Source organism: Leptinotarsa decemlineata, unplaced genomic scaffold (assembly GCF_025532065.1).
Source record: "Leptinotarsa decemlineata unplaced genomic scaffold, Ldec_3_MD MMD2_tig00026328_RagTag_RagTag, whole genome shotgun sequence".
In the NCBI taxonomy this organism is placed as follows: Eukaryota; Metazoa; Arthropoda; class Insecta; order Coleoptera; family Chrysomelidae; genus Leptinotarsa; species Leptinotarsa decemlineata.
In genome coordinates this window covers 38,132,325-38,159,060 of record NW_027412688.1, presented here as the reverse complement: position 1 = coordinate 38,159,060, position 26,736 = coordinate 38,132,325, and the positions used below count along the sequence as shown (strand labels likewise).

Here is a 26,736-nt window from a genome sequence, read left to right as displayed (position 1 = left end):
GTGATGGAATTGGTAAGCTATTATCAAAGGACTGACTCATTACTTGAGGATCATGAGTAACTGTTCGACTTTTTATTGAACTCTGTTATCAATACAAGACGGCTTATTTTAAAAAGGGTATATTGGAAATTGACTGAGAGCTTGACAGTGGTCTTTTCATCTATTCATTGTCTCGAACAAAACTATCACAGGCAGTAGATATGGTTTAGGCTCTTGAAGCCGTTGACTATATATTTAGACTCTTCTGGCAGAAGATTTGTTGTGTATACTGCTGTGTATTTTCATTTATTCGACAATAAAACACGCATTCTTCAGAAATATTGTTTTTATTAAAATCAATTGACTCCTACAGGCCACGTCAAATGTACCATACATAGAACACCAAATTACGTAAAAGTCCACTGTCAGTCCATATTATCATGTCTATGGTTTTAATCCTTTAGTGTCCTGTGTCAGTTCTGTCTGGTTGTCAAATTGTGTATCTGTCGAGTTGTATTTTTTATTAATTCCTATATAAAATTTGCAAAATGAATTCGCAACCCACAAAAGAAAACATAGAAGCCGTATTTCACAAGCTTAGATCGATAGCATCTAATAAAGTATGTAGTAAAAGTAATGGAGAATTTTTAGGGGACAGGCTTTTGCTCAAGGGAATGACGTGTCTGCAAAATAATTAGTTTCCCAAGTGTTTCTTTCGAAAACCCTCATTGTTATTGAAATCTGTTTTGTGTGAATCAATACTATTAAGTAGTACCATCTCTTGGCCCTTTTTGACGATTTAAATTCTAGTGCAATATTGCTTGTACTTGTTTTAAACTTGTTTCGACCTTGTTCCTAGCCTTTTTTGACCTCGTTACAGGTATGTTTCGATTGCAACGCCAAAAATCCAACCTGGTCCAGCGTTACATATGGAGTTTTCATTTGTATCGATTGCTCTGCTGTTCACAGAAGCCTTGGAGTGCATTTAACGTTTGTAAGGTCAACCCAGCTGGACACGAATTGGACCTGGATGCAGTTAAGGCAGATGCAGTTAGGAGGAAACAGCAATGCCGTAAGCGAGCTTAGATGTAGTACATGAAATTCTGGGGGTTATAATTTCACTCATTTTCTTTTTAGTTGCAATTCTTCAGCCAGCACAATTGTAATACTAATGATTCGCAGAAAAAATACAATTCAAGAGCGGCTCAACTGTACAGGGAGAAATTGAGTCAGGCTGCGGCTCAGTCCCTCAAAACTCATACAGATGTAAGTTGCAAAAACCTATTATTAAAGTGTCTATGTCTTACTTTTGCTCCGTATCAAATACTTCTTCAGATTGCAGGGTGGTCCCCCGTTTAAAATTCTAGTATCAATACATGCGTTTTCAAATGCTACTCTCAGCAACTAATTTATATGCAAAAGTATTTTTTTATGGTGGAGGTGAATAAAATATCAAGTTATCCACAAGTGTAACACAATAGTTATCATTTTCATTAATGCTAGAGATAGTGATATCTATATGTTGAGATGTAGTCAGAGACTACAATTGCTATATAACTATTTTTTACCGCATCAAACGGTAGACAAAATATTTCAAAAGTAAGAAAATTCACTCCATCACCTATTTTCCACAATTTCCATTCAGTATATTACATTTGTAGAGCACCCTGTATATCTGTTTGCCACCCATTCTAGTTTCAAAGATTGTTTTGTTTCTAGTCGATTTCCACGAACTACAGTGGATTCTTCTTGAAGGAAAACCAAAAGGTAGCCACAGAACTGCCTCGCCTTTAGTTAGCTTTCACATTCATTTTTGATTAACCACGTTTTATGCTTTCTTCTACATTGAATAACTTCAAGGTGTGAATTATGCAGGAACAGATTATTGGTCGAAGTCACATTACGAATTATTGGAGGAATACTAATTGAACATGAAAGTTTTAAGAACTATTCAGGTATTCCTGAAGCGAATCAGATTGTAACTTTTTGAAATCCTTTTTTAATACTTTCAGTCACAATGAAATTTTGAGTCTCTACGGTAATTTATTGAAAAATGTTATACATGCAATGGACAAACGTTTCTCCGACACTGTTAATTTATGAATTGGAATAGACATGAATTTTTTTTATTTTCAAAAAGTTATACTACACTGTCATACATATAAATTACATATACTGGCAGGATATTGTTCGCCTTGAAAATTCTCTGACGTGACTGTCGAAAGTTCATTTTTCTCTGTATAGTGAATATTAATTTTAAAATTTTGAGTTCAAAGTCGTAATTCAGGTTTAAAAATCTTAATTTGAAATTTATTGCCGAGATTTCGAAATTGAAGTCATAATTTCCTGATTAAAATCGTTATTTCGTTATTGAAATCGTAATTTCGAGTTTGAACTAGAAATTTCGAAAAAAAAGATGAAATTTCGAGTGTGATAGTCGTAATTTCAGATTGAAGGTCTAAATTTTGAGTTTAAAGTCGAAATTTTTAGTTTAGAGTCGTAATTTAGATTTAAAAGTCGTAATTTAGACCTAAAAGTCGTAATTCAGACCTAAAAGTCGTATATTCAAATTTAATGTGTAGATTTCGAGATTTGAGACGTAGAGTTGAAAGTCGAAATTTCGAAATGAAAGTCGTAATTACGAGTATACAGTCGTAATTTCGGATTCAAAGTCAACATTTTGAGTTTAAAGTCGAAATTTTGAGTTTTAAGGCGAAAATTCGAGTTTAAAGTCGTAATTTACGGAGGGAAAGAAGAACCACAGTTTTTCATTATTTGTTTCTTGGAAAATTCGACTTTTATTTCTGAATCATGACTTGAAAGTCGAAATTTCAATTTTGATCTTAAAATTCAGACTTCAATCTCAAAATTTCGACCTAAAACAGGAAATTTCGACTTCAATTTAAAATTTCGACTTTAATTTAAAAATTTCGACATTAATCTCTAAATTACGACTTTAACCTCTAAATTACGACTTTTAACTCGAAATTACAGCTTGAAATTCCGAGGTAAAAGTCGCTCCATGTTCATACAGAAGTTTTTTTGAACTCAAATGCTTTCTTCTTTCCATTTGGAAGTTTGCCACAATTTTTGTATGAAGATAGAGAAACGAAAGGTGAAAAGTTTTTTTTTCAAATTCACAGCACCACTTCTTGTCTAAACGGTGTAAGTTTTCTAGTAATCCCATAGAATAATAATAATAATAATAATAAATTTATTCGTCTTTTCGATCATTCACATGATATAAGACATGCCATAAATTAAAATATGAAAATTATATAAAACATGTACTGTTTTTTAAATTTTATACTGATCTTTCATATCTTCCTCATATATTCTATTGTACTATTGTCATAAATGTCTCAAAAATAAATTCAGCAATACCGAGCCTCTCGAAGGGTTCCTCCTTGTCGATTCGGCCACTAATTCAGATCGACCCTGTATGTAACTAATGTCCCTCTAACAGCCTCATTTCTCAGTTGCATGTCCATCCGCAAACAATGGAGAAACCTCAGGAGCAGGAAACAGATTTTTTTTCGGAACACGAGAGTTTTACCAGCCCGGAAGTGACACGCCAGTCGACAGTAGTTGTATGTGGTTTGAGTTTTTTTTTTTTGATGTTGTTACGTCGTCTTAGTGATGGTGATGGTACCCACTGAAGATATAAGGTCTTTGTCATGTGATCAAATGTGAAGTTAACCCATTGATTTGATATTGTTTTAGTTCTATTGAAAATTGCATGTTAGTTTCACAGCATAACATCCTGAAGAAAGTTTTTGTTTGAAAGAAAGACATTGAATATTATCAATTAATAATCAATCACGTTCGAATTCAAAGCTAAAGGAATATTATCAAAAAGGCAATTGAAGGATAAAACTTTGGTTTTTGAGACATCAAAAGCTAATAAATTTGCATTACATCAGTCTGATATTTTGGAGATATCAGAGCAGAAGGCATTATGTAGATCTACCAGGCAATAATATAGTTGTTAAGAAGTTCAGAAGTTCAGTCATTTCTTACTTGAGACAGTAACGCCACTATTCGTTCAACTGCTGACTAAGTTGAAACTTGTTTTTTTTAATGCTTTATTGTCCCAAGAATAAATCTTATTGACAAAGCATGTTATATAGAATAAATATACAGGCTGATTCACGGTGGATGGCACATTAGACGTTTCTGGTGAACCAGACAATGGATCACTTTGAAAATTTAATGGAGGGCATATTCGGACATTCTCTAGCCAACTAAAATAGTTTCGACAATGCGGTGTTGCCGCTTCTATTAGAAAGCAGTAGCAACTTTGATTTTTCAAATGGAACACTCTGTATATAATATTATTTTTGGAATCTCCAATAATTGTCCGACAACTTTTCTTGATATTTCCCTATACCTATCTGTTACCGTTTTCGAAATAAAAATTAATTTCAATTTTTTTCTTCGAAAATCATGACTTCTAAAAATGGCGATATCTTTTAGTTAAGAAGTACTATGATATCGAAATTTGGTTTGGAGTTAGGTGATACTTGGACACTTCCCACACGTCAGCCTAATCTCCGTTACTTCAATACAGGGTGGTAAAAAAATATAGTTTTTTCGTTTGCTTGAAAAAGTTGCTGAAATTTGATTATTTTAAATGGAACACCCTGTATATTATTGAAAATTCGGAAAGCTGCTGAAATTTGCTTTCTTTCTATGTATATCATACCTATACCTAACTAGTCAAGTTTCGGACTTATGAACATTTATTTGTGAAAATGTCCCTTCAGAATGGTATTTCCATTCGGTATTTGATAAGCAGGCCATGATTACTATTTGACAGTAGCGTTGTGACATTCTCCTAATATTGACATTTTCGTCACTTCAGAAGTTGCAAATACCTTCAAAACGATGGAACAAAACTATTCAAACGAAGTTCTTATGAATTTGTTTATTATTTTTGGACAGTGTGACAAAATTATCAGCAGAACATGTAGAAAGTTCAATGAAATGTATCCGAATCTACCGCCAATGAACCTCAAGAAATTTATACGAATTCAGAACAATTTCAATATGTTTGGATAAACTTTAAAAAAGCACCAAGAAACTTGAAATTGGAAATATTGATATGAATAATTATAAAACAGTAAAACAATCATGTGGAATATTTCAAAATATGTTCGAATCGCTGGCCGTTCACTTCCAAGCACTTTAAAATGCGGGTGTTGACTGCTTTTGTGGTGGCAGATCTGATTTCATTGGGATCCAAATCTTCAAATGTTTGGGCAATCCTTTCTAACGATTCATCTCTCGAACGCACGGGTATTTTGTAAACTTTTTCTTTAAACATTCCCCACAAATAAAAATCTAATGGATTAAGATCGGGTGATCTCGCTGGCCAATTCCATGGTCCCAAGCGCCTCATCCACCGATCGTCAAATAGTCCATCCAGTTCTGCGCTCACTTCTCTTGTGCAATGTGCAGGAGCTCCGTCTAGTTGGTACCAACAGTTTCGATAATCTTCGAGTGGCAGATTATCCACGAAACTGTCTACAGTATTCTCCAAAATATTCAGGTAGCTTCTGGATGTTAATGACTCCTCGTATATCACGTACCTCAATTTGTTGTCCATCAACATGCAGAAGACATTAAAACTAAATTTTTCTTGAAATCCGGCTTCTTTTGTGACGTGAGGATTTTCACTGGACCAATAATGACGATTTTTTCTATTGAAAATCCCTTCTCTCGAAAATTTCGATTCATCAGTCCAAATAATTTTATTTAAAAAAAGTGGATCTTCTTGAATGGGTGTCAACAACATTTCACAAAATTCTACTCTCTGTTGAGGATCTTGAGGCTTCATTGCTTGAATTTTGGTGAATTTATAATCATGCATTTTATGTCTTCGCAAGATTCTTTGAACCGATGAATATTTTATACCCAAATCTTCTTCAGCACTTCTTATCGATGACTCGGGAAATGCGTGAAAATATGCTAAGACATTAATCTGGTTGTCTTCGAAAGTTACGGGTCGAGGCAAGTTTCTTGGTGCTTTTAAAGTTGATCCAAATGCATTGAAATTGTTCTGAATTCGTATAAATTTCTTGAGGTTCATTGGCGGTAGATTCGGATACATTTCATTGAACTTTCTACATGTTCTGCTGATAATTTTGTCACACTGTCCAAAAATAATAAACAAATTCATAAGAACTTCGTTTGAATAGTTTTGTTCCATCGTTTTGAAGGTATTTGCAACTTCTGAAGTGACGAAAATGTCGATATTATTAGGAGAATGTCACAACGCTACTGTCAAATAGTAATCATGGCCTGCTTACCAAATACCGAATGGAAATACCATTCTGAAGGGACATTTTCACAAATAAATGTTCATAAGTCCGAAACTTGACTAGTTAGGTATAGGTATGATATGCATAGAAAGAAAGCAAATTTCAGCAGCTTTCCGAATTTTCAATAATATACAGGGTGTTCCATTTAAAATAATCAAATTTCAGCAACTTTCTCAAGCAAACGAAAAAACTGTATTTTTTTACCACCCTGTATTGAAGTAACGGAGATTAGGCTGACGTGTGGGAAGTGTCCAAGTATCACCTAACTCCAAACCAAATTTCGATATCATAGTACTTCTTAACTAAAAGATATCGGCATTTTTAGAAGTCATGATTTTCGAAGAAAAAAATTGAAATTAATTTTTATTTCGAAAACGGTAACAGATAGGTATAGGGAAATATCAAGAAAAGTTGTCGGGCAATTGTTGGAGATTCCAAAAATAATATTATATACAGAGTGTTCCATTTGAAAAATCAAAGTTGCTACTGCTTTCTAATAGAAGCGGCAACACCGCATTGTCGAAAATATTTTAGTTGGCTAGAGAATGTCCGAATATGCCCTCCATTAAATTTTCAAAGTGATCCGTTGTCTGGTTCACCAGAAACGTCTAATGTGCCATCCACCGTGAATCAGCCTGTATAAGTAATATATCTACAAACAAATATAAATCAAAATGTAATTATAAATACATAAATATAGAAATGAATATAATTATAAACATAAAAAATATAAATATAATCATAGTCATAGTCATATGAAGTCGAGAATAAACATACTTTAATATCGAAATTAATATCTTAGATGTGTCATGAACATTTTTAATAAAAATAGATATTTAAATGCCTTTCATCATGAATATTAAAAAAAAAACTCTACTTTATGTAATGTTCAACTGTAATTTGTCAACTATGAAACATTAATGTATTTGTATTTGAAAATCTAACCATTGTTTGAATCAGTACATTTCTAGGGTAAATTAGTATTGACTTATGCTGTGTCTACTGATTTTATTGAAATAAAAACTTCGGTCAATGGCAAGTTGAGCAAAATTTTGATTTTGTTCAATAAACTACAGTTATTATTATCATTATTCAATTCTCCTAGTAGTTCACAGTTGAGACTCTCGGTTAACATTATTTTCACTAAATTCTGAAATTCCTTAGTTGATCTTCTGTTATTTTGAAAACATTTTAAATAATGTTATGTTCAAAATCTAATAGTGTAATGTTACGTAAGTCATTCATTAACTATATTTCATTTTTGAAGCAAAAGGAAGTTACAGAAGAATCAAAAATAGTTCCGGAATCCATTAAGAATCCCGAAGAGGGGCCAAAGGTAGACTTTTTGCTTGCCAATAATGTTCATGCGGAACCTCGGAAATCTGCTATTGCCTCAAGGAAACCAGCTGCCAAAAAATCTAGTGTAAGTAACTGCAAACAATTTTCTTATTTATACAGGGTGTTTGGTAGCTGGGTGCAAACCTTTAAGGGGGTGATACACTAGCCCATGTAGAACATATTCATACAAACATTTTTATTTTCTAGCGCTTTTTTGATTTTTAAGGGAACTTTTACGATTTTTAGTACAAAAACCCAAAATTGGTCAATTAAATGCTAATAACTTCGAATCTCAACAGAAATGTCCGGTTTTTTTAATTTATTTTAGTAGTCTTATGTGTCCCCAATCGTACTAAAGTAGTTTGAAGCACCATTGTGTTCAAAAAAGTTATGTACAGAGCATTTAAACTTTACAAAAAAAGAAAGAAAATAAAAAATCTGACCTTTGATGCCAATTAAAAAAATAAATAAAATACATACAGGTGTTCAGACACCTTTAAAAACATGCTTAGTTATTGCTCTTTCGCTTGAGGTATCATTTACCTATAGTCCGTTCATAATTTGTTGATAGCTCACTGCAAGTTTGACCCTCATTAGAGAACTGAAATACAGAGAGTACAGCTAATATGATATAATAACAAAAACCAAACTAAAACTGGCAGTTTAAGATGTTTTCGACTAACCCACCTTGTATCTGAAGAAATACAATACAGCTATAAAACTTTTAATCCGATTATGTAGGTATTTTGAGTGGAAATGAGTGACCAGTGTCGTAGAGTATATGATTAAAACATTAGTTACTTTAAATAAATAAATATATTAATATTCTTAAACTGTAGGTACTGTAAATTGTATTTTTATTTTTAAAAAATTTCTTTATTTTATTCAAAAATAATAAGTTACTTGCAATTTGTAAAAGATACATTTATTTAATTAATACCTATTTTTAAATGATATAAACTACGATTACTCACAACACTATTCAAATTCAAAATAAACAGGATCTTCTTCGGAATCCGAGTCGTCTTGCAGGTTAATAATTAGCGGTTGTGTCTCTACAGTCGCATCAATTCACGTACAGCTTGTATTTTATATGACGTATTTTTTCTAGCCACATAGCTTTTCATTTGTGCCCAAATGAGTTCAATTGGATTTAATTCGCAGTGGTAGGGTGGAAGTCTAAGGACTGTGATGTTTCGTCTTTCCGCCATTTTGTCAACTACGTATTTCTTGAACTTAGATTTGTGTTGCCGGGCAATTTTTAAAAGTTCTGCTTTAACCATTCCATCTTCGTAAGGCAGGGACTTATTCCGCAGCCAGTCAATGATATCATGTTTCTTCCACGCAGTCGTTGGAAGTCTTTCAACTAGTCGTGAATGATAAGGTGCATTATCTAATACTATAATTGAGTTTGGTGGTATATGTTCAATCATCTGCTCAAAATACTCTTCGAAAACATCAGCTGTCATCTCCTCATAATAGTCTTTTGTGCTTTTGGATTCAAATTCCAACAAACCATGCTTAGCAAATCCTTTTTCACTGCCAGAGTATGACCTGCGTTTACCCACGTTTCGTCCTGATAGTAAATTGGCCTTCCTTCAGCCCGAAATTTTCGTATAGATCTTAGATACTTTCTTCTCCAACATATTATCTCTTCCCGGTCAATCAAAAGTGATTTTCGGTCTGATTTCTCCCACCGGATATTTAATTCTTTTAAAACTTGCCACAATTTGGTTCGTCCGACATGAGGCAAATCCGGGTCGTCTCTAACTTCTTGTGAAATTTTGTTTAAGTTGGGTATTTCTTTTTTGTAAAAAAATTCGTGAATTTTCCTTCGAATACCATTTTTGGCAAATTCATCAATTTCAATAGGTTTTCTCCCCCTCTTTAAGTATTCGTTTGTATTTGGGTTAGCTATACCTTTTTTTTTTCTTTCTGATAGGAACCTATATATTGTTGAATCCCCTACGCCCGTCATGTTGGCACAACTCTTGATTATGTTCTGAACAGTGTTTGTGGGATTCTGAGAAACCAGAGCATCGTGAACGTTCAAAACAGTAGTCTTCTATCTTGGTGAATAGACAGACTTACTGACTGTACGCAACAGTACCGGTGTAAAACTTGATGATGTTGATGATGATGACGAAGCCATCGCAAGCAATCAAACAAAACAAGCAGGAACGAAAGGTACGTATATGTTTGTAGGAATATGAAAAAAAGTTACTCACGCACTGCACAAAATTCGCAAAATAAATATTAGAGACGTTAATTACTGCCGTAGACGCCGAAACACCAACGAGCCGTAAATTAAATGCGATTAAAAAATGTACTAAACCAAAAATTATTTTCGTTCGTAACAACTTCACCCTTTCAAGCCAAGTTTCGAATATAAACTGAAGCTTTATTAATGAATTTAATGAATAAACACCTCAGGAACCTCCGCCTATGATTTTACGAGTTTTACGACCGTTTTATGACTTGGGCCCTCATTTTGTGCTATCGACAAATTATGAACGGACTATAGCTAAGTCTTGAACTTTTTTAATTAGGGTACCTGAACCAGTTAAAGGTCGTAAATATGGATTTTTGTGGAATTAAAGAAAGAAATTTTCTGTACTCTAAAAATTTATTGATGGTGTTCAAAATGTCCTCCACCATTGCGTATACACTTTCTACAACGATTTCGTACTTCAGTTGTGGTTACTTTCATTTGCATTTCCTGTTTCAAAATTTCGAACGCTGCCTCTATTCGCTGAAGTAATTCTTTTCTCGTGGTGATTTCTGTTGTGTATACGAGTTCTTTCACCCGACCCCATACAAAAAAATCCAACGGAGTCAGGTCGGGCGATCTGGCAGGCCAGGGGATGGGTCCGTCTCTCCCAATCCAGTTGCCAGGAAAACAGCGGTTCAGGTGTTCGCGGACGCTTACAGCCCAATGTGCTGGGCATCCATCTTGCTGAAATGTGATCGGCCTGTCCGTGTCCAATATTGGCACTTCGGCATCATAGAATAACATTGGCAAGTCGTTTATCATGACTTCGAGGTAATTTTGTCCATTCAAATTGTCAGGCAAAATGTGTGGGCCAACCAATGTGCGTCCGATGACCCCAGCCCACACATTTATTGAAAATTGTCTTTGGAAAGAAATCTGAAACAAAAATGCAATAAAATTAGTTAATTTAGGTAATTAAACACGTGTTGAACATGGGTAATAAAATAATAATAATAAAAATCATTTATTTACCTGTTTTTTCCAATTTGGATTGCTGTCCTTATCAGCCCATTCATGAACGTTGTGGAAATTAGTAATTCCTTCCCTGGAGAACTTCGATTCGTCAGTCCAGAGGATGGACTTTAAGAATCACGCGTCGTCAATATCTGCGTTTAGCAAAAAACGGCAGAACCGCAAAATGGCAAAATTTAACTACCGCTACAATTAGAAATTAATTTACCTGCGGTTCGGGTAACGTTCTTGGTACAAACGTCGTGCCAGAGATGCGTTACTATCAGCTCTGCCATACATAAAAATGATATCGGCTTGTTCATGACTCGTAAACTCAGCCATGGCAGCACACACAACAAAAAGTTCGATAGTCTAAAATAAACAACACCTGCAGGAGCGAAAGGCTACAACTGAACACGGTGAATTACAAAAATGGGGAACACAAAACCAACGTCTACTCGCAACTCGAAAGGGCAAAGCAGTGACTAGAGAACTTGTTTCGCCAACCAAACCGACCCGGCGAGGGGTCCAAGATGATTACTCAACTCAGGTACCTAAAAATTGATGAACTCAAAAGCAAGTTTATGGTCCTAGCATAAGGTCTAAATCATAACAACAGAATGCATTCTAATTAATGACTAGCTTCAGGTGAAATTCTTTGTTGTAAAATGCCACCGGCACCGGCCTTTGTTCAGTTTTCTCTTCTTTCAAGTTGGGCTAAGTTTCTTATTATTCCATGTAAGTCTAAAAATAATATCGCATATTGCTTTAGGATTTTCGTTTAAAGCTTTTTGAGCTGAATTTCATTTAAATTACTTTTTTTTTTATTTTTCAAATATCCATATTTACGGCCTTTAACTGGTTCAGGTACCCTAATTAAAAAAGTTTAAGACTTAGCTAGGTAAATGATACCTTAAACGAAAGAGCAATAACTAAGCATGTTTTTAAAGGTGTCTGAACACCTGTATGCATTTTATTTATTTTTTTAATTGGCATCAAAGGTCAGATTTTTTATTTTCTTTCTTTTTTTGTAAAGTTTAAATGCTCTGTACATAACTTTTTTGGACACAATGGTGCTTCAAACTACTTTAGTACGATTGGGGACACATAAGACTACTAAAATAAATTTAAAAAACCGGTCATTTCTGTTAAGATTCGAAGTTATTAGCATTTAATTGACCAATTTTGGGTTTTTGTACTAAAAATCGTAAAAGTTCCCTTAAAAATCAAAAACGCGCTAGAAAATAAAAATGTTTGTATGAATATGTTCTACATGGGTTAGTGTATCACCCCCTTAAAGGTTTCCACCCAGCTACCAAACACCCTGTATAATCAAAATATCTGCCGGCCCAATTCTTTTTATATGCAGGTTGTTTTCTAGCTACGGTAGGAAACTTTAGAGGGTGATTCGTTAGGTCGTTTTAAGAAAAAAGTTCTTATGAACATATGTCCGGAGTTTCTGAGATACAGGGCGTTAAGTTTGAAAAATACGGTATTTATAGAGAATGTGAAAGATAATGTAATGATCCCCCTTCCCTAATCTTATAACAAACAGGGAATGTGTTAAATTTCTAGTACTATACAGGGTGTAACTGAATAAGTGTAAAACATTCAAGGAGGTGATTCCTCATCGAAAAAAAGATAGGATAGGATCTTAGCCAGTAATTTATTTGGTTTACCCCATGATTGTAAGGGGTGGAAAACGCAACCCCTAAAATTTATTTCCAATGTAACTTTTTGTCTTATTTGTTTACCATTTAAAAATGTATATCTGATAGCCGGTTTCATTCTAAACAAAAATGTCTCTTGGGTTTTTGCCCAAAATAAACCAGTTCGCAGCAAAAAATCATTTTACGAATAAGTACAGAGATACATCGTCATAAATGCGAAAATGCGAAACTAATCTATCTAGTAGGTCGCTACTAGCGATAGTGACAATTAAATTGGTATGTCGCTGTCAGTTTGTGAATTTTCGTAATTAAATTAATACTAATTGTGTGTTGTTGTTCCTGCAACCGCCGGTAAAACTCTAGTTGAGTACCGAAACGACTACAGAATTCTAGAACGATCGTTGCCGATATATAAGGCAGCCGGCTTCTCGACCCAAGAGGGCAGTTGAGTTCAGAAAGCGAATCGAGCGGCTAAACAAGGAATTCAAATAGTGGAGATAAATTAAGCGTTAGTTGCTAAGTGTTGTAAATAAATTAGTTCGTGTTCAATGAAATATTGTTAGAAATAAATTTGTTTAAGACAGTGAATTCTTTAATTTGTTACAATACGCTAACTTCTCAGTTAGGAAATCTCAAAACAAGCTCAGGAAACGACGCCACATTTTTTTTTCTTTCGGTTGATCTCTCCCATCTGCCTATTTTCAGCTGGGCGCGAAAAAGTCCGGCCTCGGCGCCACAAAAGTGAAAACGAACTTCGCCCAACTGGAACGCGAAGCGGAATTGGCCGAAGAGTCGCGCATGCGGGCTGCCGAAGAGAGTCTCAAGATGGCCGCGTTGACGAGCAAGCAAGAGGAGGAGCGCGAAGCTGCCGTCAGGTTGGCTTACAAGGAGCTCGGCGACCAGCAACAGAAGCGCAACGAGCAGGCACGCAAGCAGAATCCCGCCAAGGCCGACCAGATGGAGCGTCTCGGGATGGGGATCAGCACCAGGGGGTGAGTATGAGTTGTCTAGTAGGGTATATGGGGCTTTATGAGTTCGTCATAGATTTGTGCAACTGAAAAAGTCGACATTGTCATGGAACGACCAGTTGAATTCCTTTCTTTTCAACCCACGGCCCATTGATTGAAAGATCCAGTAGATGATGGCATTCCACTCTCAGAGACACTGCTTGAGGATGTCGAGTTAACATTTCAATGTTTACATTCAGAAATAAATTAATATTGTGAAAGAAGTTGAAGATTTGCATGCTTATTTGTAATAAAGGAATATAAGCTTTCTCGGCTAGCGTCAATGTTTTGGTTGGTTTCCGGGTTTTGAGGTGGTCTTTTGATATAATCTCCAAACGTTTCAACTTCTTGACGTATCAACTAAAACTGAGTTTCAGTTCAAGAAGAATACTTCGACCACGCGACTGAAGATGATTGCCGCAGTTGCAGTTGAAACGTTTGGAGATAGTAACCAAAGAAGACGCTGCAATTCTGAAGTTTCTGAAACTAAATCAATTCCTCTTCTCAAAACTGAATATTTTTCACGTTGATTCAACGATAATTATCGTTCAAGTAAAGGAGCTGTGCCGGTTCGGGGACAAAATCCCATTCGTTTTCTCATGAAGCTTCATTCTGGTCATTTTCGGACGACCTCCGAGCGGAACTTTGCGGAACAACCAACTAGAGATAGGGGTTACGTGTGTAAGAGTGGGACAAACTGCAATATGTGTGTGTATCGAGAAGGCGATGACGTCTGTGTGGAGTTGAAGAACAATAAACATGGCGGCATGCCGCCATCTTTGTTTTTTCATTGTCGGTGAATTCAGCAACCCTCTCCCTTTTATTTGATGTGATACACGTGATTTAGTTGAAAAACTAATTCAATTACAATAGTAAATACATTGTCATATTATAAATAAAATAATATCAATATGAAAAAATACAAACATTCTGATTGAAAATACAAATGTTTAAATAAAAAGTTACATAAGAAAGTCATACATAGGAATATTCTATATTTTTATTAAGAAATCCTTCAATCGTCTTTTGAATATATTTATCGAACCACTATCTTCAATTTCTTGAGGGAGGTCATCAAAACAATCTACTCCTTTATGAAATAAAGAATTACGTGTACTATTTTTTAAATATTTTTCAACTTTTATATTGTTTCTGTTTCTGGTATTATGCCCATGTATTTCAGCCACATAAGTTAATTAATTCAGTAGATATACAGGTGAATATCTAATTTTGATTTTAAAAATGAAAATTAGCGTTTGGTACTCGAAGAGTTTCTTCACTGGTAGCCATTGAAGGGTTTGCAACATATTTGCTATGGGTGTTATCCTCGAACATTGTAAGATTATTCACATAGCACGATTATGCATCTTTTGTAGTCGGTTTATTTCATTCTGATTGAGAAAGAACAGAATGGTAGATCAATAATTCAAATGTGGAAGGATTATGGAGTTGTAGACTAATAATTTAGACCACTGGCTCATATATGGGGGAACATCTTAAATAGTTGATTTTGTAAGCTATTGTTTTGATAACTTGATTAGCATGTTCCTTGAATTTCAAGTTGCTGTCAATAGTTACACCCAAGTACGCTAGACTTCTGTTAAACCGACATGTTTTTTCTTAAATGATATATTTTGACGCACCCTGTACACTTCGACGCCATATTTTTTCTCTAATGATGTATTTTGAGACATCCCGTACACAGTCGTATTCCTAACCCTTGATGTTTCATTTTGAAACCGGCAACACTACATTGCCCAATAAACAACGATTTATTTTACAACCGGCAACACCTGCTTGCGCTAGGAACGTAAAACATCGATACCATCTCCACCTCTCTTTGCCTCGATTACGTCACACGTGTCTCTCGCTCTTACACACACATACACAACTTTATATGAAATATTAATTCTTCTCCAAACCTAAGTATATTTTCCTATCTTCAACATGATAATGACGATTACATTCTACGGAAATAAAAAAAATGCGGTCAGGTATGTAAAATGAGTCAATTTCGGTCCCGACAAAACTTACGCTATAAATACCCAACATTCGCAGTTACTTTCAATATCTTACGTTGGTGTAGAGGCTAAGGACAATGTCTACCGCGCGGACGACTCGGGTTCGATTCTCATAAATATAAACTTTTTTTAATTAGAATCACGTGACTGGAACGAGACAAGGGGGCCGAAGGGTGAGACGGAGTCCCAAAAGGGGCCGATAGGTGAGAGGTGGAGTACTAAGGGGGCCGAGTTCCACGCTTGAATCGCACGATACTCGTTCTATCCTGCGTCGATGACGTCACACGTTTCTCTCTTCCACTCACTAGTTTATCTCTGAAACACTTACCAGCGACGCACGACCTGGAAATGTGCTCGTACATACATTGTTCATCTACTATTACTGGAGGTATGGCTTGGTGTCTTTGGCGTGCCGTCATGTTTGTATTTTTGTCAATGAATTGAGCATCCGTTTCCCTTTCATTTGATGTGATGCACGATAGGATGCGACTATTAATAACAAAGATACGGCTTAGCGCCCTTTAGGCGCCATGTTTGTTTCTTACCTACACCACACTGACGTTGTCGTCTTCTCGAAATACACACCTATCGCAATTCATCCCTCTCTCACACAAGTAGCACTTACTTTGAGTTGAGTGTTCCGCAAGGTCATGCTTGGACGTCCGAAAATGCCCAGATTGTCCTTCATAAGAAAAAGCATGGGATTTCGTCCTCGAAGCTGAACAGCCCATTTACTCATTAATATCAACTATTTCTTTATGCAATTCTATGACAAATCATCTACTAACTCAATGTTATTGTTGTTAAGATGTGTTAGTTTCCTTCCTTTGTGTTAGTTTCCTTAATAAGTTTTTAGAAATAACATATTATTACAATGTACGCCATTTCTTTTGGATTCACCAAGTCCAAGCTACAACCCAAATAAGATCTCCTTTGCTGTTTTAATGTTTTGTTCTTCACTGGTAGAAAAAATAATACTGTGTGTGTGTTTTTTATAACGTCAGGTATTGAAGACGTATCCGTAAAGATTCTTTGCCCCACGTGTGAGTTTACAACGTATCTATTATAAATAATATCGTGTTTGCAGTGGTATCAGCCATTCTGCTCTCAGTGACATGCAGACTATTGAGCAGGAAAACGTCCAATCTCCTTCAAGCACTCTCTCTTCTCTGGGGAAGCTTCGTCTTTCCGATAATGACAATTTCTTCGATGATTACTCTTTTGACAGTTCATTCAGCATGAACAGGAACACGAACAGCTTGTTCGGCTCGAGCAAGCTCTCGCTTGACGCCAAACCCAAGTCGAGCAGCAAGGATAGCTGGGTCATTGTCGACGATCCACCGGAAAAGCCCAAGAATGAAAACTCGACCGGTAAGTTTGTCAATTTTTGGGGTTGTTGGGTGGAGGTGGTTTTTCCAAACGAATATAATCTACAGCGCTCCAAATATAAGCAATTTGAGCAAAACTAAGTTTACATATCTAATAGATGAAATATAACAATGAAAAATAAAATTTAACAACAAAAACAACTGTATTAAATGACAGCAAAGTTCCATTGTAATATTCATCAAGATTGTAGTACACTTGTTGCAAGGGCATCTTTAACAAGATTTCTGAACTTTTTATAGCTTTTTTCCCTTCCTAGTTTCGTAAGGTATGTGAATATACAGCTTTTTACTTTCATAAATCAAAGAATACTTTGTCTGACTTATTTTTGGAACAGGAAGATGTATTTTATTTTGTATTACTTGCCGGGTATACCATTTTTGTTGTGGTTGAACTCAGTTCATTTGAAACTATTTGAAGTGCATAACATCCTGATGCCAATTTTTTATTCAAAGCTGAAATATGTTGATCAAATTTCAATTTGTTATCCATGAAGATTCTCAGGAATTTGGATCTGTTTTTATTCTCAAGAATTTGTCCATTCAAGTATAAATTGTTAATATTACAGTTGAAGGTGAGCCAAAGCACGAATAATTTGCGTCACACCATTTTTTCACAACTTCTAAATCACTAGAGATAGTTTCTTTAATATTAGAAGTATTTTTTCCATGCCAAAGTGATGTCATCCGCAAAGATCGTAAAAATTCCTTGAATTGACAGAGTAACAAGGTCATTTACATAAATAAGGAAAATAATCGGCCCCATTACTGATCCTTGTGGAACGCCCCATAAGATATCCTTAGTGTGTGATAGTTTTTCGTTTAATCTCACTCACTGTTTTCTATCACTTGAGTAAGACCTGAACTAGTCATTACACACTCTTCTAAAGCCGTAGTAGTTCAACTTTTGCAAAGGAAGTTCATGATTTACACAATCAAAAGCTTTGGAGAAACCGCAGAATACTGCAGCTACGACCTCACCATTGTTGAGATGTGTGTAGACATGTTCAAGAAAGGAAAAGATTGCATAATTTTTACCTTTTGCCTTCTGAAAGCCAAATTGACGGTTGGTTAATATATTGTATTCATAAAGAAAGGTTAATACCCTTTTTTTCACCATTTTTACATGCTTTATATTAGCTTCTCCTATATGTATGTATGTTTGTTTGTAACTCTCAAGCTCGGGATCTGTATTGACAGAATTATCGGCATTATTGCTTGATCTATTCTCGGGCAGATGGCGCTGTACATAACCTCCTTGATAGGTTGTTCAAAAGAAAATCAAAATAATAAATATAGTTTAAAATACTCTTTTATAGCATTCTAATACTATGTTGCTGTATCGCTGCTGTTCTAATGTTTTGACAGAATCAGAATCAATGAACTTAGGCGTGCGCAGCGTTACAGAACACTGCTTTCAAAAAATTGTTCTACAGCGGCATCTAGTGGCGAGTTACAGAAAAATTGATAGCCTAAAAACCTCCTCTATGAAAATTCACTTATACATGTCAAGTTTCATCACGATCGCTTGAGCGATGTAGATATTTATCACTTATCAACCAACCAACATTTTTATATGATAGATGAAACTTGAAAATAAAAAATAAATATAGTTTAAGAAACTAAAGAACACGCTTTCAAAGAACATCGAACTAAAAAGTTGAAAATAAATATAGTTTAAAAAAACTAAAAAACATGCTTTTGAAGAACGTCAAACTAAAAAGTTAATATGTTTTTTGAAATAAGCTTGAAACAGTAACGCTCGAAAAATACTATTATTATTGTGAAAAAAGCGTTGGCGCGTTGTGCCATATTTTTTTTATACCTAGCGCCCAGGCTTTTTTCACAATATTAGTAGTATTTTTTGATCGTTATTGTTTTAAACTTATTGAAAAAAATATTTTTAACTTTAGTTTTTTTAAACTATATTTATTTTTTTTCTATGATTTTTGAGAGTGTTGAGAGCATAGAGATGGGTTATTTGTATCTTCTGCATTAAAGAGCTGTTTTTAGACATGCAGGGAAATTTCCAAGGGAAAAGGATTTATTTTCAATTCCATTATCACAACAAGTCGATTTCCATCTATATGGAAACATGCCAGAGTTACCCCTCTAGCAAAATGTAGCAATCCCACCGAATTGTCTGATTTTCGACCCATCAGCCTACTTCCTACTATGTCGAAAGCACTGGAAATGATAACGAAGGATCAAATTTCCAATCTCATTTCTGACGTGCAATCGGGGTTTCGCCCACAATTTAGTACAACAGCACTGACCCTTATCACTGATGATATTTTCAAGTCATGCGATGGGAAAAAATTCACTTGTCTCATTTTGCTTGATAACAGCAAGGCATTTGACACCGTAGATTCTTTTATCTTGTGTAAAAAACTTCAGTTTTTTGGTTTTTCTCGCAGCGCAGTAACTCTTTTAGACACATATTTATCAGAACGGACTCAAAATGTCATACTGGATGGTGAACAATCTACTTCATTGGTCAGGAGATATGGAGTACCACAAGGTTCAGTGTTGGGACCACTTCTTTTTGCTCTCTACATAAGTGATTTCCATAAATACATACAGACATGCAAAATTCACCACTACGCCGATGATACCCAACTATATACGTCTTTCAGTTTTCATGAAACTAAAGAGGTCGAAAAACTCATCAATAGAAATCTTAAATCGCTATTTGATATATCCTGTGCACACAATTCAAAACTCAATCCAAATAAATCGCAAGTGATGCTTTTCGGACCAAAAAATAGAAGAAGTACGGTGCGTGAATCTCTATCTATTCACATCGATAATCACGCTATCCCTTTTGTAGAGGCAAGTAAAAATTTAGGTTTATGGCTTGACACCGAACTTAGATTCACAAAACATGTTAATTACGTATGCAAGTCTTCTTTCAATATTTTGAGGCAGTTATATCCTAACAGACTTGTAATGTCTAAAAACTTGAAACTCAGCCTCTGTGAGTCTCTGATACTCTCAAGACTGGCCTACTGTGATAGCATTTACGGACCAGCTTTACTACAAACTGATGATCGGCGTCTTCAGAAAATACAAAATAGTTGTATTCGATTTTCGTATAGAATCCGTAAATACGATCACATAAGCTCATCCTTTGAGAATTCAGGTTGGCTGAAACTTAATGCCCTGAGAGAACTGCACCTTCTCACGTTCACTCATAAAATATTTCAAACCGGAACTCCACCCTATCTGCGTGATGAACTCATTTCACTATCTTTCAACAATAACAGTCGCAATCAACACCTCTTGTTTATATCCAATCATAATTCGGCTATTTTTACACGTAGTTTCTCATACATGGCAGCTAAATTGTATAACACCATACCTGTAGACTTCAAACAGTTACCTCTCAAGAACTTTAAAAAAAGACTCAAAGCTCTAATGTCAACGAGTCAATAAGTTACCACAATACTGTCCTCATGCTTATCAAATAGGTTTCGATTTCCCAGATGTTGTTTTACCATATCGCGATTTTATCATTTTGTGTTATTTTATAGTTATTTTATTTTATAATAATTTATTATTTATTTACGATACCATGCATTCTTTTATAGTTTGAAAGGTTAGGTTTGAAAGCAGCTATAATAGCTGAACCTCGCCCATTCATCATATTATGTTTCATCATATCTTTCTACTGTTTATTTTTATTACGATGAATAAAGACCTGTTATTATTATTATTATTTATAGCCATCACTAGTGTACTCAAAGCGGAATCGGGAAGGTTATTTAAAATTTTTACTGAAATTTCGTCAATGCCTGTTGCATTTTTGTTTATATTTTCTTGCAAGATGTCTTTCAGCGCTAATAAATTTGGGTCTTTAAAATGAAAGTTGTTGGGCATATTTACATTATTTAAATAATCCATAAAAAAGAATGTTGAAACGAAATTCAACCGCTCAAATGTTTTAAGTAATGTTGTTTATTCATTTATTTAGTAGACAAGTCTAATATACAAAAAAATTACAAATTTATAGATAACTTATTACATTATTAAACTATGTAAATACAGGGCTATTCAAATTCGTTTTTGTACGTTTTTGTATTATTATTATTATTATTATTATTATTATTATTATTATTATTCTATAATGTAAAGAAATCGAATATAGCTGTTTCGGTTCTGGAAATATACAGGAAAAACCAGAAAATCCCAAATAATTTTTTTGCCTATATCTTCTTTATTCGCAGACTTATTGAAAATCTGTCCACATTTTGCTATTGGCACTTGATGTGGGCTCTCAGAATATATCAATGAATCTTTTATACAGGGTTTCATCTTACTTGGGCCACCCCCATCTTTGAATTTTTAAATACGGACCTGTAATTTATATATTTTCTATGGGGGACATTGAAAAAATAGGACAACTTGGGAGATGAGTATTGCTTCTCTGCTATAATGAGTATAAACTTGATTTTGCAGAAAGGGAACGGAGGAAACAGGCCACTCCGGTCAACCAAGTGGAAACGGGTTTAAATTCAGATGATGCTCAAAAGAAATTCGGCAACGCCAAGTCCATTTCTTCCGACCAATATTTCTTAAGAGAACCGACTAGGAGAGGTGAGTTCAACAAAGCAATGAGCTGAAATAACTTTTTTTTGAAATATAGTGACTTGAAACTCCAATTAACTATTATTGATGGAAGAGTTCTCTTTGAACGCTGATGAACATCATTTTGACTTTTTTAATGTTCCAAATTGAATATGTGTGGTGTGTTCCTTGAAACGAGTTTTACAGCCTTACCGGTTTGCCCAACATATACTGAATTGAAACTTTCACAAATTCCTTTGTACTACGTGACGTAAGTTCATGGTTATTTTGTAGATCCAGCCCCCACTCGGTCTAGTTACAATATGCCGGCATACGATCTGGAAGACGTTAAAGAGAGCATCATGCATGGCGTCACCAAAGTAGCCGACAGGCTCGGTTCAATCGCCGATGCCGTAGCATCAGGGATACAGGTAATTTGATATTTCCTCAAGATTTTGTTGTTCGCTTCATTTATTAATATATTTGTTGCTTTGTAGGACCGGATGAACTACTAACATTTAAGTTTAGACGACGAGTTGGAAAGGTTGACGCATCTGCACACATCGTGAACTTGTCGCTTCAATTGAGCCGTTCGTCGACGAAATTCGGTTTTGATAAACAGTTTATTGAAACTGAGTGCCTTGACAACTAGGACTATCTCGTTATCTCTTAAGGAGCAATTGTAGAATAGTTATGTGGAACTTGACGCGTTCGTGTACGTGGAGATCGAAACTGGTCTCAGATCGGGACCTCGAGGCATTCCCAGGACGCGTTTGTTGCCGCAGTAGTCGAGCTCTTTCGGGATCGGTATTGGCTCGCCAAAGTTTGGGATCGGATTTTGAGGGAGCTCGCGTTGTTTCAATGCCAGTAGTTTGTTGATGTAAATATTTTGATGTTGAGAGTTTCGTATTTCGTGGGTCGATGTGGGTTTTTTACGTTTGGAGAGGAGGAGTATGTGTTGATATATTGGTCATGAAAAGAAAATTAATTTTTATAACCTCAAGAAGCTCTTTTGAGAGGGAAAACCTAACCTCAAAAGTTCGTTTTAGAGGAAAAAAAACCACGAATGGCTCTTTTGAGAGGAAAAACATAACCTTAAAAGCTTTTTTTAGAGTGAAAACAACCATGAAAGGCTTTTTTGTGAGGATAAATATTGCATTCTCAATAATCAAAACTAGAAACTTACTAGAATACTTCTTGATTTTTAATATTTTTGCTGTGCCCGTTGATGATCATATTGCAGTAGAAATATTATTATTATCTTTTCAAGTGATTATGATAAGCAAAAGTGTTTTTTGATATATTCACCTCAAAAAATCAGTGTAACAGGAGTATGAATCTAACTCGGCAGACTCGAAGGGTCTGTTTTGCAGATAGTTCTTGAAAATCTGGAACAAGAGACTTGCCAAATAATTTGAGTATATTTAGATGATTGTTATAGTTGAAATGGGGAAAAATATGTCAGAGACACTGAGCCAGGAACCGTGTAATGTCTCTTTCAATACACTCTGTGGCTATGCTTCTAGGTTGAACTTTTGCAACATATATTTATTTCCATCTCCGTGTTTCTCTCTACTACAGCTTCAGTTATTTTCGATCTGATTTATCTTGCCACAATCCATGTAAAAATACAAAACTCTCCATCTTCTGTATAAACAAAAAGCGATTCCTCTATATTATTTCTGTCTATGTGCCCCTACATATCTATGTGAGGTTATAACTGTGTTAGTGATTGTTTACAATTCCATGATACGCTTTCTGACTGTGTAGGAGGCATAAAAGTTTAGGGTCGTCTCAATGTTTGAGCAGCAGGATCAACGTTTGGTGTTAACCTCACTTTTGGATTTGCGTTTTTCTCTTTACATGTAATGGCCTGAGCTAGTGGGGCTATCTAGCCAAAACGTTCACTGTTCGGGAGACAAAGTAAATTTTAACAATCTCCACTTGGAGAAAAAAAGATATGACAGTTTATAATATCAATTTGAGAAATTGGACAATGGTCACTCAGTACTTGAATGCTACACAATGATGCACTAAAGTTTGAGGTCACAGAATGACAGGAGTGAGGTTATGGCATTGAGGTTTTGTGTGCATTAACAATGGAAAAGGATATCATTTAATGAAATCGGTTGAAAGCGAACCTTTGTGATTCGTAGGGTGTTGAAATCTTGGAGCAGACGTTGACAGTTTATCAGATAAAAATTTTCTACAATTTGAAACTCCGAAACGAACTATTTTTATGTGTAAGTTTTCATTGAAATATCAGTTCTGTGAAGTTTTGTACATTATTCAGTAAATATTGTGATTGATAGAACAATTTGGGTTCAGTTTTCCAAGTGAAACCATACAGCCCTTTCCATAACCTGACTTTTGTCGTCAGAATCAACTATCAATAATTCGTGTAAGCCAATTGAATGACAATGAGGGAAATATGTACTTCTATGCATATCCCCTTTGAATTTTAAGTTCCTCCTATTTTTTGACTCGGTGATTTTTCTCTTCATTCACCAGAAAATAATATCCCATGGGTTTGTTCGTTTGTAATTTATATCTCTGCTTTCAGACTAGTTTAGGGCGACATTTTATTTGACCAAAGTTGGTTTCAACTGGAATGTTTTTTTTTATATTCTAATATATTTAACGAAATTTTTTATTATTATTTAGTTTAAATAGTCACATATTTGAATTGTATTTTCGAATAACGTAGGCTGAACGGTTTTTATGAGATTTAACTTTGATCAGAGATATAAGGTACAATAAAGATATTTTGACTTGTATGATGCTTGTTGAAAAATATTTTCCCGTCCATCAGGTGGAGAATTATAAACAGATAAAGGAGTGTTAAGGTCAGATGTTGGTCTTGCGTCTCTAGAAGTAAGAATATCTAAAAACTATGAAGATATGTTGGATATTTAGACAACTTATGTCATGTAAATTATATATTTTCTTTTTATCTAGTTGTTTGATTCTTCTTCTATACTTTCACAAACAATAAATGGCAGCAGAACAAAGGGAAAGTTATCATGGTTTTTGAAATGAGTCCAAAGAAAATGTGGTCCAACACCAGACCTTTGAATCTGTCTTTAAAGGAAGGGGTGTTTTCTTCTTGTTGGAAGAAGGCAAGAAAAATCTTCCAAATAACTATAGACCAGTCATTTTGCTATACGTGATATTGAAAATCATGGAGAAAGCTGTAAACCACCATATTCATAAATGTTTGGAAGGCTTTAGCATCTCAATAAACCTTCTATTGGATGTCACCCATATTTGGCATAATGCAAACGAGAAACATGGAAGAGATTAGGGCTGGCAAGATCAGCCCGACAAAACCTACATCCAATTATAGGTAGCAAAAGCAACAACGGGACTTTGCGTAAAACTGCTGCTATTTAAGACCGTACTAATCTCAATCATCCTGTATGCCTGTATTGCCTGGGGCCAGTGCGCAGCGACATTCAGACGCAGTATCCAGACGCTGTGGGGAAGATATTCAGCAGAAGATAAGCAGGTGTTCATAAACGTTTGTATTTGACGACTGTATGTTTCTGCGCGCTGGCTCCAGACAATGGAGGCATACAGAATGATGGGGAACAGGATAGCGTTTCACTTGGAGATGCATGTTACTCCTGAGTCCGATGATGGAGTAGAGGTTGTGTCGAGCGACTGTGGGATATGAGACCTGAATGTTAGTGTCCTGTCGAGGGTAACTCCCCGGTATATTTCTATGTTTGTCCACGGATTATCCTAGCAGTTGAAGATAACTTGTTCTTCCCGATGTACCTTCCTCCAGTATAGTACTATCCAGTGAATAGTATCGACTGACTTGTCACCGTGAAGAGGTGTGGGCACAAATGCTGGCGAAGACGTCATCAATGGGAGCGACAGAGAACTCAACACTTGAATATCAGTGTCATTTATCTTTGACTTTGTATAATATAGAGTCTATATACAAAGTCTGATATTCGAGGAAGTGGTTCTGTGTCACTCCCATAGATGGCGTTTTCCTAAGGGGAGTTGTCGTCGCCCTTGATTTATTCTTGTTTGTTTCCACTCCTCTCGAAGTTTTAGAGGTTCCATATTGGTTCTGCTAGTCTATAGGTACTACTATGGAATGCTAGTTTTGCTTCAGTTGCTGATGAAGTTTTTGTTACAATGTAACAAAAGTTTTGTTTCTTTCCTTCATGAAATATTGAAAAACTCTTCAGGACCGCTGGGATATCGAATTATTGAGAGAAACTTTGTTTCATTGTTATCGAGTTTATTTACAAAAATTACACAGAATGTGGAAGTATGGTGCAGTCGTCACTAGCGTGATTATTATCTTGCGTTAAAAACCTCACGAAAAACCCCATTTTGTTACATATACCTATTTTCCGGAAGCAAGGCTTCTTGTCCATTTCTAGGACTGTAGTTCCCGTCCAACTTTCTTCGTTCCAATTTCAGAAACAACATGATGCTGAATACGATTCCGACGACATGAACTACTCCTACTCCCAAGGTTACAGCGCAGATTAGCCAGAAGTTGCTCTGGATCTTCTGGACGATTATTTCCATGCAACCCTGCAAAAGTATATATTTATTAGTTATTTCCCTAAGAGAGAGAAAGAGATACCTCCTAATCCTTAAATTTTTTTCAATCGTAAATCTTATTCATTTTTCAATATTCGTATTTCCCTTGTATTGTTGTTCTGCTTGTGCGAGTGACATTGCCAACTTGTTTTTAAGGTCTATTTGATGGTTACTTCCGAAATTAAGAAGCGTTTTATATCATGACACAAATACTTTATAATGGGGAATGTTCCTCAATTTGGGTTATTACAGCAAATGCAAGTTTGAACAAAATAAAGTTGAGTTCAATTCATGAGTTTTTCAAATTCACTTCTAAAAGTATTCAAATTGATGTTTCAAATGTTGGGTTTTAATTTTTAAAGGGATTTGTTTCTAATTCACATATTGGCAACAGCGCATATATCAAGTTGAAATAATTTATACGTACCTAGATATTCTACTTTAAAAAAGGAAAATTATCTTTATAAATCAACAATTGAGGCAAAATATAGATTATAGTTCAATACCACCTCCACAGGCCACATAAACAACAGTTTTTTTGTTATTTATGTATATAGAGGAAGATAGGTTAATTGTACAAAATGTCATGTCACAGAATGTCTCGGAACTCGGAACATAAGTAAACAGAACAGCACGCCTCTGAAATATGTCATCT

At 35.2% G+C, this 26,736-nt stretch overlaps 2 protein-coding genes across 8 annotated transcripts in view; one reads left to right on the top strand and one right to left on the bottom strand.

The window, feature by feature from the left end:
• Positions 1 to 442: 442 nt before the first annotated feature.
• On the top strand, positions 443 to 24,465 carry ArfGAP3 (ADP-ribosylation factor GTPase activating protein 3). Of its 4 annotated transcripts, XM_074182457.1 has the most exons (11): positions 443 to 599; positions 860 to 1,051; positions 1,117 to 1,245; positions 1,699 to 1,746; positions 3,459 to 3,569; positions 7,570 to 7,725; positions 13,239 to 13,525; positions 16,649 to 16,932; positions 21,405 to 21,542; positions 21,807 to 21,943; positions 22,010 to 24,465. In XM_074182457.1, exons 1-11 carry the CDS (start codon positions 528 to 530, stop codon positions 22,025 to 22,027), a joined length of 1,572 nt encoding a protein of 523 aa, XP_074038558.1. In that variant the 5' UTR covers positions 443 to 527; the 3' UTR covers positions 22,028 to 24,465. The 4 variants fall into 4 exon arrangements, with proteins under 4 accessions (XP_074038558.1, XP_074038559.1, XP_074038560.1 ...); XM_074182458.1 differs by lacking the exon at positions 1,699 to 1,746; XM_074182459.1 differs by lacking the exon at positions 3,459 to 3,569.
• The window catches only part of LOC111515309 (CD151 antigen), a 29,865-nt gene continuing 27,166 nt past the window's right edge, over positions 24,038 to 26,736 (bottom strand). For all 4 annotated transcript variants that reach the window (XM_074182471.1, XM_074182474.1, XM_074182472.1 and 1 more), the window contains exon 6: positions 24,038 to 26,072. In XM_074182471.1, coding sequence (XP_074038572.1) covers positions 25,869 to 26,072 — 204 coding nt within the window. In that variant the 3' untranslated portion in view covers positions 24,038 to 25,868. The remainder of the gene's footprint in view (positions 26,073 to 26,736) is intronic.